This window comes from Leuciscus leuciscus (genome assembly GCF_965113295.1).
Source record: "Leuciscus leuciscus genome assembly, chromosome: 17".
In the NCBI taxonomy this organism is placed as follows: Eukaryota; Metazoa; Chordata; class Actinopteri; order Cypriniformes; family Leuciscidae; genus Leuciscus; species Leuciscus leuciscus.
The window spans coordinates 36,835,050-36,851,535 of record NC_138741.1 but is presented as its reverse complement, the minus strand read 5'-3'; the positions used below and the strand labels follow the sequence as shown (position 1 = coordinate 36,851,535).

The 16,486-nt window shown below is 37.1% G+C and overlaps 1 protein-coding gene across 3 annotated transcripts in view; it reads left to right on the top strand.

Annotated features, from left to right (window-relative positions):
* Window positions 1-1,396: 1,396 nt before the first annotated feature.
* Window positions 1,397-16,486, top strand: part of LOC309479488 (uncharacterized protein) — a 53,708-nt gene continuing 38,618 nt past the window's right edge. The window contains exons 1-5 of one of the 3 annotated variants that reach the window (XM_082143677.1): window positions 1,397-1,619; window positions 2,350-2,584; window positions 3,821-3,875; window positions 6,130-6,328; window positions 15,157-15,212. In XM_082143677.1, the coding sequence (XP_081999803.1) occupies window positions 2,540-2,584; window positions 3,821-3,875; window positions 6,130-6,328; window positions 15,157-15,212 (355 nt within the window). In that variant the 5' untranslated portion in view covers window positions 1,397-1,619; window positions 2,350-2,539. The remainder of the gene's footprint in view (window positions 1,620-2,349; window positions 2,585-3,820; window positions 3,876-6,129; window positions 6,329-15,156; window positions 15,213-16,486) is intronic. The other 2 variants (XR_014199225.1, XR_014199226.1) reach the window with 2 other exon arrangements.

Below are 16,486 nucleotides of genomic sequence, written 5' to 3'. Positions count from 1 at the left end.
TAAAGCTATTGTTACATTACACAGTTTACACATCCCCTCGATGTAAATCTTTCTGGAATAATTTTTTTGACAGTATTCACTGGAAGAGGGCGTGGTTACTCTCAGAGAAATACTGTATGTCCAATAAAAGTAGAGAGGTACACTTTAAGATTCTTCATAATGTTTAACGTTACCCAACCAACTCACAAATTGCCTCATTTGTTGATCTCTCTGACCTGTGTGTATTTTGTAAAGTTGAGGAAGAAACTTTGCTTCATTTATTCCACCACTGTAATCAGGTTAAGCCTCTTTGGGAGAGCTTGGGTTGTTATCTTTCTCACTTTATCAAATGTGATTTCAACTTTTCATTGAAGAATATATTCCTCTATTTTTCTGGGAGTGACTATGCTATTGATAATGTTGTTAATTTTTTTGTGTTTCATTGTTTTTTTTATTCACAAAAACAAATTTCTCAAGACTTTGCCTAGATTTGATGTCTTTATTGCTGAGATTTCCCTTATTGTAAAATCTCTTGAACTCATTGATAACAGTAAGAACAACAAGTTTCTTAAGAACTATGTACGTTTTTTTTCTTACTTGTTGAGGAGTCAGTTATTGTTTTGTTTTTTGTTGTTGTTTATTTTATTTTTTTCGGTTAATGTATTCAATGCAGTGCTGTTTCTTCTAAAGAAATTTAAAAATATATATATAAAAATCCAAATTTTTGTTGAATTCTCTATTAAAATTGTTCACAATTACTAGTACCCAGTTAACTATAAACTTGCTAAATTTGCTCTGCAAGTGAACGTCGTCTTGTGGGTCCATGATCTCAAAGAGGCACAAAATCACTTCCACGGACCTTCACCTGGACTGATCCTGCTGGAGGAATGATCTGCCTAACTCAGTCAGAGCTGCTGAGGCCGTGGACATTTTCAAGAAACGGCTGAAGACGCATCTTTTTCAGCAACACTTGATCCATTAATACTAACACTTTCTCTTCTATTCTAGATCTATTTATATAAAAGTACATGTACTGCGTTAGATTAAACCGGCAAGGGTCACAGCACTTGCATATTGTTGTCCTATTGTTAGTTTAACTGCTTCTATTGTTCTCATTTGTAAGTCGCTTTGGATAAAATTCTTCTATTCTTTGAATTTGATTTCTGAAGGATCATGTAAAACTGAAGACTGAGTAATGATGCTGAAAATTCAGCTTTGATAACAGGAATGAATGACATTTTAAATAATATTAAAACAGAAAACAGATATTTTTAAGTGTAAGAATATTTCACAATAAAAAAAGCCAACTTACTGACAGTTCTCCAAATAAACATAAAACAGTAAAATGAACTGAGATATTTTTATTGGAAGTGTTCATGCATCATACTAAGTTGATTCAACAAATTCATTACTTAAATGATGAAAACGTACAATGTTTTGTTGTTCAAACTAAATCTATAACTAAATCGTTTTAGTTTTCATTGAAGTTCGCATGTTTTGCAAGCGCGTGCGCAGTTTGAACCCTGAACGCATGCGCAGTTTGAGACTTCAGCTCCTCGGCGGTCACGTGTCTGTCTGCTGCTGGTGAGAAGTCGGTAGCGGAGTCCTGCCTTCAATTCAGCGTTTCTGCAGAATCACTGGTATGTGTTAATCATTTTTATAATCGACTGTATGTTATTTGTCATATATAATGTATATTGTGCTCTTCCCAAACTGATGGCCTGATCTAATTCACCAGTGCTGCCGATTTCGCACACTTTTGGGTGCTTTTGTCAATGCTGTTGTTAACTAGCGGTGTCCTGCCTATTCAATCCAGCGTTTCTAAAGAGTCACTGGTGTGTATTAACGACACACTGACGGGAATATTGTTCTTTGTGTTGTTCACTGTATCGCTTGTTTATACAAAGGGTTTGTTACCGCCGGCGCTCTCTGGAAGACTACATTACCCATCACTGCCTAGAACTACAGCAAACTACGGCAACTCAAATAGCTCAAAATACACAGCACGTTTAGTTTTTTTTTTTTTTTGGTGACTCTCCCTGCATTCCAAATGGCATAATGTTATGTATTTTAAAAATAATAATTTTTATTGTGAATACATTTATTTTAAATTCATTAATTAATTAATGATTTAAGTAATAATTGATGTGCTATATTAGACATTTTTGAAGTAGAAATTTGAAAGTTCAAAACACTGATAATTACAATAACTAGGTTTCCTGAAATAAATATTGTTTAAATATTGCTTAAGTACAAAGACTTGACTTGGCCTTTAGGGACTTGTGAACATGTTCTGGTATTTATCATTTTTATAATCAACTGTATGTTTTGTCATATCAAATGAGATGTTTGCTCATTATGTATTTACAGTAGTTGAGGAGTTCAGAGAGAGATGGCCTGCCGACTGCACCTTTTCTAAAGGATGAGGTAAACCATTTAATAGCAACTGTCAATATTAATAATTATTCTAATTATTATTTCTAAATATCTTCAAATGCATCATATTTTTGCCAGTGATGAAGATCTTTATTAGTTGAACATCTTCGTATGCTGTCTGTGAATGAATGATTCCACAGGACGATATATTCGATTTCATTTCACTCAGGTAATACATTTTACAACCAAACAGATTATTACGCCACAATAGCACTACTAGAAAGTATGACATTACCTGTTTTTTTGGACATATACATTAATTTATACATTAAATAAGCTACCATTGTTCACAGTTTATGAACACCCGCCATCCCGCGGTAGTTTGTGTGTATTGTTGCGCAGTGGCGTGCGAACTCGACTTGAAAACGAATGCCTTTGCCTGCCGTAGACACAGTTAACCAGTTTAAACATGCTTGCAGAAATATACATTTGATTATATTTTGGAGAACAGACAGAAGAAGATCCGGTGATGTACTTTTGTTTGTTTTTTTGTGTTCAGATGTTCAGTAGCAGTCATGAGCGCGAGCACATGTGGAGAGTTTTAACTCTTTCTTCTCTGTGTCAATTACATGCCTTTGAATGCAACACTCTGCAGATTCACTTTATTTCTACATGTCTAATAATCCAAATGTAGTTGTATAAGTTACTATTATACAAACCAAAGGACAGGCAATGATTTTCGGGCTACAGATGGCAGAAATAATGCTTGTCTCTTCTGTTTTTGTTGCAAAGATAGCCTATCTACTTATGATAATAATAGTCATTTAAATTAAATGCAAGAGATGCAAAAGCCTCTGAGTACCATCTGAAATTTTCTACTAAAAGAGCATTTTTATCAAGCTATGTTTATGTTCAGTTATTTCACTTAAATGGCAATGTAAAGTACCTATTAATTGTCATTAAAGTGAAATTACTGAACTTAAATATACAAGCTCGATAAAAATGCTTGTTTTAGAAGAAAGTTTCAGATGGCACTCAGAGGCTTTTGCATCTGAAGTCTTCATATATATATATATATATATATATATATATATATATATATATATATATATATATATATATATGATTATTACTTTTACTTTGAGTAAATATTTCTATAAGTACTTGTACTTTTACTTGAGTACAGTTTTTGGATACTCTACCCACCTCTGGTTAATTGATGCACATGATGTTGTATAACGTTAATGGTCGCCGAATATAACCACAAAATGGCGTTAACTGTTATCTACATCACAAGAGAAATGGACGAATCAGTCATATAAAAAAGTTATTCAGTAAATCGCTTTGGACAAAAGCGTCTGCTTTGGCCTGTTTAATAACATATAGATAATAGATGGACAATAACGAATGTCACCCATAACATCTATAACTAATGGTTGCCCTTTTCATTTTTCTTTCCTCATAGGTTCAAATACTAATAGCTGGACTGAAGTGGCACTACACCATGCCTAACAACAAAGGTAAGCCATGTAGCTATAGTGTAATTTAGATTAAAGTCAAATATTGAAAGCAACACATTGACCGTAAGAGAGAATAAAATAATAAATTACCCTTGTGTAATACCTATACTGTCATATTATTATTTCAATGAACAGATAAGAGCAATTAATTTGTGTTTTATTGTATATCTGCATTAGGGGTGTCCCCGACTATGGATTTTCATAGTCGAATCAGAATCGTCAAGTCTTGCCTATAGTCGACTAATAGTCGAATCATGTGTATGGGGGCGGGGCTTTAACATTTCAAAGCCGCGATGTACAGAAAATCACACAAAGATATAGAAGAAAATGTATAAAAACATTTTGGATCAATAAAACTAAGAAATAACATTAATAACTCCAGAAAGTCCACACTGCAGACAGGATTTACATTTCACATGCAAAAAAAAAAATTTCTTTTTAGCTAAACATGTTCACAGCATCCAAAAATCTAATTTTTTATTAACTAGTTTTGAAATCACTTGTACCCAATACCTGATCGAGAGAACAAATCCAGTCTTTCACTCTGTCTGTGTCCGCTGGAGTCTTTTGTGCGCGCGGATAAAATACACTCTAAAACACTTAACGTGAAAAACGTTTAACGACTCAATCTCCTAAAATAGTTAAATTAAGGAAAACCATGATCGCACTTCTGCCGGCCAACGTTAACAAGTTGGTTTTCCACGGGACATTCTAAAATGCTTAAAGGAACACTCCACCGTTTTTTGAAATAGGGCTTATTCACCTTCTTTCCTACATTTAGATAGGTGGGCAAATGCATTTTTGTCTCAGTGCATGCCTTGTTTTAGTTTTACAGGGTTGGCGCTAGCTTAGCTTAGCATAATGAATGGAATCCTTTGTTGCCAGCTAGCATGTCCTGAGTAAAAGTGATATAAAAAAAAAAAACCCCACCTAATTACTTCTTGTGGCCTGCGTATTCACAACGAGTACAAATAGCGATGCAGATTAACACTAGGCGATTTCCTATGCAGATTTTGACTTGGGACTATATTAGGGGGAAGCACAGGCGAAGCACTGCTACTTGGGCGCAGAGATATCACGCCCAAGTAGCAGTGCTTCGCCTGTGCTTCCCCCTAATATAGTCCTTAATATATAAGTCAATATCTGCCTAGGAAATCGCCTAGTGTTAATCTGCATCACTATTTGTACTTGTTGTGAATACGCAGGCCACAAGAAGTAATTAGGTAGGGTTTTTTTTTTTTTATCACTTTTATTCAGGACATGCTAGCTGGCAACAAAGGATTCCATTCATTATGCTAAGCTAAGCTCACGCCGACCCTGTCAAACTAAAACAATGCATGCACTGAGACAAAAATGCATTTGCCCACCTATCTAAATGTGGGAAAGAAGGTGAATAAGCCCTATTTCAAAAAACGGTGGAGTGTTCCTTTAACGTGAAAAAAGCTTTTAAAACGCTTAAAGGCACTTTAACGTGGCTTAATGTACACAGTAGCCTACACACTTTATGTGCAGAGAAGCAGATGAACCCAGAATATGAACGCAATGCGTTCCTCCTATATTTTTTATTTAACTATTTTAGGAGATTGAGTCGTTAAACGTTTTTCACGTTAAGTGTTTTAGAATGTATTTTATCCGCGCGCACAAAAGACTCCAGCGGACACAGACAGAGTGAAAGACTGGTTTTCCTGATGCTAAATCCAGCCTTGGAGAATATCCTTTCTGATGGTGTACATGATCCACACTTTAGATTTTCTTATCCCAGACATTGTTAAAGATTTAAATCCTTGCCGCCAAGACGCTCCTCTGTCGGTCACGGATTGAAAGTGAAACTTAAATCTGTCACGGGGTGTTTGCATTTATTCACGCACGTTAAAAAATATTTAGAAAGCTTCTTTCTTTGCACATTTTATATACAGCATTATCATAATAGGCTGAATATTAACGTATTGACAGAAAACCGGTAGTTCTATGTGAAATCAGACATTGAGCGCCCTCATATAGCCAAAGTGGCATGATCCTCGTTTCATAACACCTCAGCGAAGATTCGAGCGTGAGATCGGTAGTCGAATCAGGCTCCTCCAATCGAAGCATCGAATCTTCGACTATTCGGGGTCACCCCTAATCTGCATATCATTTTTTTCTGTTTTGTTTGGATAGAAAGAAATCAATGGCCGACACAAGTTACTTGTGTGTGTTAAAATATGTGTACTGACAAAACAATGTTTTGATTGTGATTGCTGTATGCTATTAACAGGTCCAGTGATTTGGATCATGGGCAGCAGTTACATTCGTCGTGGGGAAGAGAGGGCCAGAGAGACCATAGGGGCCAAGGTTCACTGGTTTGGCTGGGGTGGACTTCGATGGCACGGACTCCTTCCTTTCTTCTACCGGTCCCTTAGAGGAAGAGCAGCCCCGGATGTCCTGCTGATTCACTGCGGCGGGAACGACTTACAGTAAAAAAAAAAAAAATTGAACATTGTTACACGTTACATGTAGTTCATACAAAAAGAATTCTACAGTAAAAACTGCTTAAAATGTGGATTTCGTTGGAGTTGTGCCTCTACTATGATGGGATAATGTCCACTTTAACGCACCCTCCGAGACTGCCGTGAAATAGCACCGCGAATTGTGCAGAAAATGCAATAGGCGGCTCTTTGTGCATTGTGTAATGTGAAGTTCAAAAATTCATTCAAAATAATTCTACAGTAAAAACTGCTTAAAATTTGGATTTCGTTAGAGTAGCAGCTCTACTATAATGGGATTCCTTTTTTTTCTTTTTCCTTTTTTCTGCACCCGATGGATAGACTCGTTTCATTTTTGCGGTCAAATTTCCAAGACAACGATTTTACACGGTCGGTTGACTGTTAAACCGCGGCACCGGCGAGTACCATCTGTAGTTAGGGGGCCCGCTAGTGGCGGCGGGGCCCTAAGCAGCCGCTTAGTTCGCTTATAGGGAGAGCCGGCTCTGAGTGTGAGCGATACACACAGAAAGTGCTGTAAACATTATTTGAACAGGAAGATGTGCACTAAAAACACCATACTATTGGGGATGGAAAAGTATTAATTTGTTCATCCTCCTTCTCACAAGAGCCCCTGATACTTTTTCAGTTTCTCGCCTTGCCAAATGATGAAGGCGTATCTTGCAGTACATGGAGGCTGCCATCTTAACCAAGGTGTGAACATGATTGTCCTCAACACTGGTCTCAAACATGTGGTCGTGCAACTCTGAAAAAATATTCTTGTCAGCACAATCACTCAGAACCTGAATTATAATGGCAGCTGTCACTCCTTTTCCTTGAGGAAGCTTTCCTCCACTAGTATTCAGTAGTCTTTGAAAGCACCTTTCAGAGGCTTTACACACCTCCACAATGCTTGTTGGTGGATTCTGTAAGCCTCCCCTGTTCTTCAGGGCAATGAAAGCATGCATACTGGATCAGAACTCAGTGCAACAGAACAGGGCATGCACAAGAATTTCTCCTTCATCTTTTTCACCACATATCCAGCAATGTAATGGATAGCGGCGTCCTTGAACTCGGATATTGAATCGACATAATGTGAGATGCTGTAGTCGTGGTCAGAATCCAGAGGGAGTGCTGGTGTGACATCAAATTGACGAGAAGCTGGACCGACTGTCACTGCCAACATGTTGGTTCCATCTCTAATGAGACGGTTCCCGGTTCCATTTTTCACTTGATGTCTCACTAGGAGGCGTTTGTACGCAGCTTTGAACTGTCGGGCTGTAGGGTTGTTGTTGTTGTAGCCTCCGCGTGCCCTAACTGCAGAAAAGAACAGCTCAAGATGATCCTGACTGAGTTTGTAAGTGAGGAGATACTTACAAGGTGCATCCTGTGCTTCAACCAGCTCTTTAAAAATGTTGGAAATGCTTCTGGAGCTGGCAACAAATCCAATGGGACCCGTTTTCCTAGGACCTGCATGAAGATGTCTCCCAGAGCTATCTCTGAGCTGCAGAAGGACATTTTCAGCTCTCTCCAACAGACTCAGCATGTGAAGTTTATTACAACTTTGGAAGGAGCTTTGTAACCCTTTGCCAGAGGGTTCCTGCTGTTGAGAACATCAAAAGCTAAGTCGATTGTTCTCAGAAATTCGACGGTTTCCTCTGAACCATGAAACTGAGGCAAGTGAAGTTCCTTGTTGCAGAATTCAAGGGCATCTGCAACGCTGCTGCTGAAAACTTGAGCAGCAAGATTTACCTTCATCTTCTGATGTCTCCACAGAATATGTGCCATCTTCAGCTTATTACCCAGCCTCAAGGTCTATATGTCAGGAGAGCAACTCTGAGAAAATGTTATATTCATGCCAGGTCTATGCGTTTCCGTGTTTCTCTGCCGTAGTACAGTAAGATTGAGCTTAAATCAAGCGGCAACCTCCCCGTCTCTCTCTTGAAACCAACACGGAAGTGAGTTAAACTGCAATTCATTGACTGGCCGCTTGAGGCTGGCTGCAGAAGTGAGTCAAATCTGTATCTCCCCCATGTTAAAATGACCAACTTTACAGCAGAAAAAAACATGTTTACAGCCTGGATCTCTATGTGGCTTTGGTCTATACAGCTAATTTTGCCCTTCATGACAACTGTGAGGGGGTGAATTTTTTTATAACTCATCCGTTTAGTTGATTAATATTTAAAGTTCTGCATAATTAAGGGTGTGTCCACTTTTGAGTGACAGGTGGATTCCCACTGATGTCAATGCTAGCCGTTTGTCTGCTATTAGCTGCGTGCCTGCGTCACTTCACCTCAGCAAATTTTAGCTGCTGAACTTGCCATCTCTGCAGTGTTTGTGCTTTTCTAGGGATTATTTCATACTATTTAATACACCCATTACTTCGCCCACGGCTTAGGATTCCGTCGTTGTCGTCGAGTATCGTTCAAGAGAACAACCAGCGCTGTATTTCAGTTGTTTTCCTCTGTGAACATGCACTAATGGATGTCTGACAATTTCGTTGATTTTTTTTAGTTTTCAGATGTAAAAACGTCTATAGATATAAAGGCTTGTTCGTTCTGCTCTCACGGAACAGATAGATTATAATATGCTTATGTACCGTCAGATGAAATCCTGCAGGTGTCGTTGCTTTCTCCGTCCATGTAATAAATGCACATCCTTGAATGAGCGCAGATTTCTAGCGCATTTAACGTACTTGAACTTCATAGGTAATATATCTATGGTTTAACTCATTTGAGAGGCGGCCAAATCAGAATTTAAAATGGACTGAATAAGCTCTCTACGAACTTGACGAGCGATGCCACGCTGACGGACCATAGACTATAAAAAAGTGTACTGACATGTAACTGTTATGCACATAAATCACTGTCACACACACTCTCTCATATTAAGTTACTGCATAATACATTTTCAACTTGCAGAATAGTACAGAATCACGATACACAGTCTCACTTGTAGCCATGTCTTTTAACTATTATAATATTTCGAAGGGCAAAAACAGGAACTTTTAATTGGCTTTACATCATCAACTGTCACTTTAGCGCGAGGCTCTGTGCAGTCGCAGACTTGGTACTGTCAGTAGCATATAGCATTACCTCCCTGAGCTAACTCTGGTAGCCAGGCTACTCACGCCCCGCCTCTTTGCCCATTTTCTGTTATCCAGGAGTGACGTAAGGTGACACGAGGCCAAGATGGCGACGGCCGAATCCGCCCACTTTAGGCTTCAAAAATGCTCTTCAGAAACCTACGGGTGATGTCACGGACACTACGTCCATATTTTTTTACAGTCTATGGCTTAAATACACAACTGAACGACTTTCGACTTCCTTGTAAGGTGGAAAAAACATTGTTTAAAGATAGAACGTATATGCTAATGCTTACACATGATACAATCCCCTTTCCACATTAAGAAACTATTTCTCAGTGTATATTAGTGGTATACAAATGCTACATTTGCATCAGTCGAAACATTCATTTTCTTGCAAAGAGCAAACCAAGTGTACACATCTGAAGTATCATCATCACTGGAACTCTCTGCTAAGTGAACATTGCATTTTACTCGTACCTTTAAGCAGGAATTTTGTCAGTCAAAAGTAGTTGATCTCCGAATATATATTTATAAACATGTCCCAGAAAAAAACTTTACTGGTGTGCATCTTGTGAAAAAACAATTGCACTGACATATTTTAAGATACGTTCTCATTTAAAACAGCTCAAACATGCAATTTAGTCTAGGACTAGCCTTGTCTGTGAAGCCGGGTATAAAATGAATGGGCTATTTTCTTATAACGTGTTTTAATTGAATATTAGATTCAAACTAAATAAAAATTCTGCAAGAAAAGGTATATTAAATAAAACCCCTAAATATCATGACTGTGTGGACTATTACACCTTTGTTTTTCTGAAGTATGACCACCAGCTTTCAATTCGTTGGTTTGTGGTTGAGGAGTCACACTGTACATATGGCCTGAAGCCCCTGCAAGGTCATCATCTGTGTGTGACTGATCCCAGAACAGTGGATTGCAGCCATATTTCCATCTAAACAGAACTGGAACCTTTGTAAAATATGCGCTCGTCTTCACAAAAAACTAAATGCAGGGTTTTTAAACTTCTCGTGTGGGGAAAATGTTGTTTATTCTGGGCAGTATGGCAAGCCATGGCAAAAAGCAGGATAACTTGTAGGCTATAGCTTACTTGAAAGAAAAAGAAATTTGCCGAGTAAAAACAGAGTTTGTGTTGTTGAGTCATATTTTTTTTCTAGTAGACTACAGAGCTCATGACAAATAAAAGTTCCAGATGGACAAACATTAAATAAACCAGTGTGAATAACAATATCTTAAAATAAACTAGAGAGTGGATACACAGATATGGCCTATTATGAATGAAATTAATGCATTTATTTGTCATTTAAACTGATGCAAACAGGGAAAGAGAGTAGAAAACACGTATTATCCTGTCGCTCCCTCTAGTGGACAGCATTAAGTATTACGGCCTTCATTACTCAGATAACTCAAGTCGATGGATTTTTTTTGGGAAAGTAAGTCTGACCAGTTAGAAAAGATATAAGCAGACCAGTCTGAGGGTCTGAGCTGAGGCTGGTGAAGCATTAAAGTTCTAGCCGGAGTCAATTTCTCATAATAATAATAATTAATCCCAAACCTGGTAATTTTGTCAGTATTAATTTACATTCACTGATTCTGGCTTCTCTCTTTTCTGTCTCTTTCTTTTAATGCAAACTGAGTAGGCTACACATGCTTATATTCAAAAATATAAACTTTATTTCTATTCAATTTTCAAAATTATTTATAGCCCATAGGCTGTGTCACACACGCCTACCTGCCTTTTGATGTAAATATACCTTAATAAAGTGTTTTTGTGACATTTTCTGCCATTTGTCTTTAGTAGGATTGGAAGCAGTGCTAGAGGTAGCATATTGGTATTGACACTCAATAATGTTATTGCTGAAGAGTATTTTAACACTTAATGTTGTTGTATTCACACTACACTGGTGTTAAAAAGTATTAAAATTAAAATAAAAAGTATTACTCAATAACACTGTAATTTAACACTAACACTAGTGTGGTGTAAAAACAACAATGTTAAGTGTTGAATAGTGCTAACTTTTAACAATATACAGTGTTGAATTAACAGAAAATTAGTGTTAAAAAATGAACACTTTCAAAAGTGTAAATGTAACACTGTGTAGTGTGGACACCAGGGCTCGAGACTAACGGCGTCATATCGTCCTGGGGACGATAGAAAATGTGTTTAGGACCAACAGAAATATTCTCCAGGACGCCTACAGGACGAAAGACATTTTTGTATGTGTGTTCATTTATTACTAGCCTATTAGGGTAACTTACTTAGAAAATGCCAAATTTAACCGACCAAGCGCTGACTACAACTGAGCGCGTCTTCTCATGCTGTTACTATAGTTACTATCACTGGCCGGCTACTCACCCGGAGACTTGTTTCGCGGTACATCTATCACATGGCTTATTTTCACAGACGAAAACGAGACGATAACTAAATAAAACTAGTTTTGAATGACAAAAACCATGACGAATAAAAACTAGACAAAAATGTTAGATAGTGACGATTTGGGAAGCGATCCAGTCAGAACTGATGTCCTGCGTTTGTGGTAGATGCGCACATTTGTACTGTGACGTGCTGATCTACCCAGCGGCAAAGGGGTTGATATGCGCTGCATGTCTCATAAAACGTTAAAAAATTTTAACATCTGGGAGAATGAGTAGAGCAGACATATAGATCTGAATGAAAGTGACGAAGCAAAAAAAGAGCTCTATTCGGTACGGTTTTCTGTGCGCACACACCCGACCCGAAGCGTGCAGCCATGCACAGAGACACCTATACACCGCGCGAGTACTGAATTGAGCTCTCTTTCGTGTCTGAATGGACAAATACACACAAATATGTCTAAATGTCCGTTTTGGAGAGTATTCACGTAAACTATGTTGGTTATGTCTTAAACAGTTTTGAGTGTATCGGATATGCATCAGTGCAATTGGATCCGCATGTCATTGGACATGATCCGATGTCTTAAAGTGACAGTAAAACCTAATGCGGTCTGTGTCCTTAATATTGATCAAGCAACAAAAGAAAAAGAGAAAAGCATTCACTGCTCGTTAATAGCTTTAATAGTGATTCATTATATTTAATTCATACAAATAAATATGTCTGCTGCTTAGTGGTGCAACGGATCATCATTGATCCGTGATCCGTTCGGATCAATATCTTCGGTTCGGCACTCACGTGATCCGCGGATTGATTTATGAGAAAAAAAGTTGTGCGCATGTTCAGTCCACACACAGCGTGGTCATGGCGAGCGTTATGAACCGCAGAGAGCGTGACGCCTCATTCGCGCCGCAAAACCTCCAGACGTGCGTAAACGCGTCTTTACATTGACTTCACATTGAAATCACTCGCGCCAGACGCTCTATTCGCGTTTGGTGTGAACGCAGCATGGGTGACGGCGAGAGAGAGAGAGAAAGAGTGCCTGCGAGTGCGAGCGAGCAAGGTAATACGTTGTCAAATATGTTTAAACTTAAATGAACTACATATACAAGTAGTTATGTCTCTTTGTATTAATTTGTCCTGTTATTGACATAGGCCTAATGCGCGTCATTGACAAAATGCGCAACCAGATGTTCGACTAATTCGAATATGTGTTTTTTAGAGGGAATATTCGAACGTCATTTTTGAGCAATTTTGACAGCCCTATATGACAGTGGAAACACATAAAGCATTGGTCCATGTTTAAAGGAAGGAGATGCCTTTTTATGTTGCACTTTAAGTTGTTTTTCATGAATTATGTTAAAAAGAAGATATTATGCCTTGTGCACTTTAAGATGATTTTATATATTTTAATTTAATAATTTAAAAGTGTTAATAAAAAAATTAAATTAAATTTTGCTGATCCGAAAAATGATCCGATCCGTGACTCTGATCCGAGAAACGATCCGAACCGTGAGTTTTTTGATCCGTTGCACCCCTACTGCTGCTTGAAAGAATAAAGAATGATGATATTTTTAAGATATGTTGTCACCAGTATTTATTTGTTATTTTTTAATCCAACCAACTCAAAAACGTTTTGAGCTGTATGTATTTGTATCTTATTTTTCGTATATGTAAAAAAAAAAAAAAAGAAGCATTTTTTTTTTCTGCATGAATACATATAGCATTTAACTCCTGTTATTTTTTATTAAATCTGTTTTTTACCTGTTTACAGATAACTACTTTGAATGGAGCTAAATAAATATAATAATATATATCATAAACATTTTAATGGTGTTTTTATTATGTAACTAACAACTATAGATGATAATAACAATGTACAGAAACAACATGTTTATTTTGGGACGGTTGACATTCACTTTAGGACGGTTCAAATCGTTTTTCAGGACGGTTCCAGGACGGAGGTGAAAAAAGTTAGTCTGGAGCCCTGGTGGACACATATACACACTTTGCTGGTGTTAAATTTGACACTGTAGGTGTTATTTTAACACTGGGGATTTTGCTGTGTAGAGTGGTAAATGTTAAAGACATATTATCATGGTACAGTTCAGCCTATTATTGATTTTTATTTCCACTTCCCTTTTATCCAAAGAGACGGAACTATTTGCACTGTATTTATCAATGGGAAATATGCTAATATAATCTGTCATACTGTAGTTCACATTAATGGGGTCGCTTGCAAATCGCAGCAGCACGAATTACGTGACCAGCAACATATTTCTGCTTCAAATATTGTGTGTAGTTAACAGTGAGTGGTGGTTTCAGACATTATTTTATTAAAGTGCATTTGTCAGTGCCGCACTCGTACTGACTCTTATTCTGCCTGACAGAAAGAAAAGCTCATAGCTTACTGAAGGCGGAGCGGTTTGACCAATCAGATGAAAGGGGCGTTTCAGCGCCGCCCATGTGTGCAAATGAAATATCGAACCCATAAACCGACTTTTAAACCATAAATGAAAAATCGAGCCAAAATCTAATTTTTCGTTTTTTAAGCTAAACTAAAAAAACGAATAAACGAGCTGGTTTTCATTTCTCGTTATTCCATTCCAAACAGGAAATGAAATGATCAAAAAGTACACAGACCAAGTACTTGTTCATTCAACTTTCGACCTATAACCCATGTTGAACTTGCAAAACCTCAAATCAAATCTGAGATTTCTCAACGGCAATCGGGTGAAAGAGACAAATTTAGCCGTCTTGCCCCATAGACTCCCATTCATTTTGCACTCATGGGCGATCGCCCCCAGTGGAACTCTGGTGGAACTACAACCAAAATTCGGTACGATAGGACTTAAAAGGGAGTGGCCAGGCTCTCCGTAGACGGGCTCTGGTATTGCTATGTATTGCTGGACCCAGATGCTTCAGAGGTGAAAAACATTCCAGGAACAAAAAGCCCTTTCAAACTACAGCTGTACAAAGAGGCACTCGGGAAGGCTTATCATTGAATAACACTGTTTATAAGCACATTTCAAGACTTTTCAGCCAGTGGTGAGCATATTTAATTTAATGAAAATCTTACAAAGACATATGTATAAAAGACTATTTACATGAATGGGTTTAAATCAAAGTGAATTTTCATTACTTTCATTGTTGTTTGAAGACTGTACCAGGGATTCTTCTAGCGAAGACAATGAAGTGCACGTAAAGTCTCACAGTCCACATTATGAGAGTGACACTTTTGTGGGTGCATTTAATTCCATGTCTCCTTACATAAATATAACGTTTAATTGTAACTCATTTTAACACGTGACTTTTTTAAAAAACATTTTTTAATTTTTTTTATACAGATATGGGATGTTCCAGATGAAGCAAGCACACCAAAGAAAGGAAGCACATCAAACAGGTATTAGTTAACAAGACATTATTTGGAGGTTAGGAGTGGAGTTGCTCAAATTAATACATAGTTGGGTAACACTTTAGAATACTGTATCTTACTTACTGCATAACTAATAAGTAATTATTGAAAAACTAATAGGTAATTATTCATTAACTACTTCTTCACTACTGTTAACTACTGAGGAAGATGTGTTAACTAATCAGTATGTAATATATTTTTATGATTGTGTTAAGTAACAGTTAGTTAATCAATAAATAATGAATTCTGTCATAACTCTTGAAGAAGAACTACTAATTATCTACTAATTAAGGTTCAAGAAAAATAACTAAGAAGTAACTACTAATGAACAGTCATACAAAACTAACCTCAGATTAGTTTTTATATTTTATATACAGTAGTGTGTGTGTGTGTGTGTGTGTGTGTGTGTGTGTGTGTGTGTGTGTGTGTGTGTGTGTGTGTGTGTGTGTGTGTGTGTGTGTGTGTGTGTGTGTGTGTGTGTGTGTGTGTGTGTGTGTGTGTGTGTGTGTGTGTGTGTGTTCCTCAGCATAGAATGCCATTGAGTAAATTCATGTTTGAGGCAATGACTGAGGGAAACTGAAAATATAGGGAACTTATTAGTAATTCATAAATAATTATCAAATAATTCTGCAGGAATTACTTAGAACCTGGAACAGTATTCTAAAGTGAGAATATAGGGAACTCATTAGTAATTAATAAATAATGATCAAATAATTATCCAGGAATTAGGCTACTTATAACCTGAAACAGTATTCTAAAGTGAACATATAAGGAAATTAATTGGTAATTAACAAATAATTATTAGATAATTCTTCAGGAATTACTTAGAACCTGGAACAGTATTCTAAAGTGAGAATATAGGGAACTCATTAGTAATTAATACAGAATTACCACATACTTCTGACTCAAATCAAACTTACTGTAAAAAAACACATTATTAACGGTATTTTCTAAACCTTTGTAAAATAGATAAGTTATCATACATTATGATACATTTTGCTAATTAAATAAAAAGTTTGCTTATTTGCAGATCAATATATAGCCTAGTAAATGTCTGCACTTATCTTTCTTATTAGTGCTGAACAATGACTAAAACTGGCTAGAAAATAAAATAAAAAACATTGATCAGTGCTTTTTACTTTTCAAGTAATTACCTTTGTACTTTTACTAAGGTAATTTTGAAAATGAATAGGCCAATAGTTTATCATTTTACTGGAGTAATATTTTATTGGGTTATCTGTACTTTTACTCAAGTACTTGAT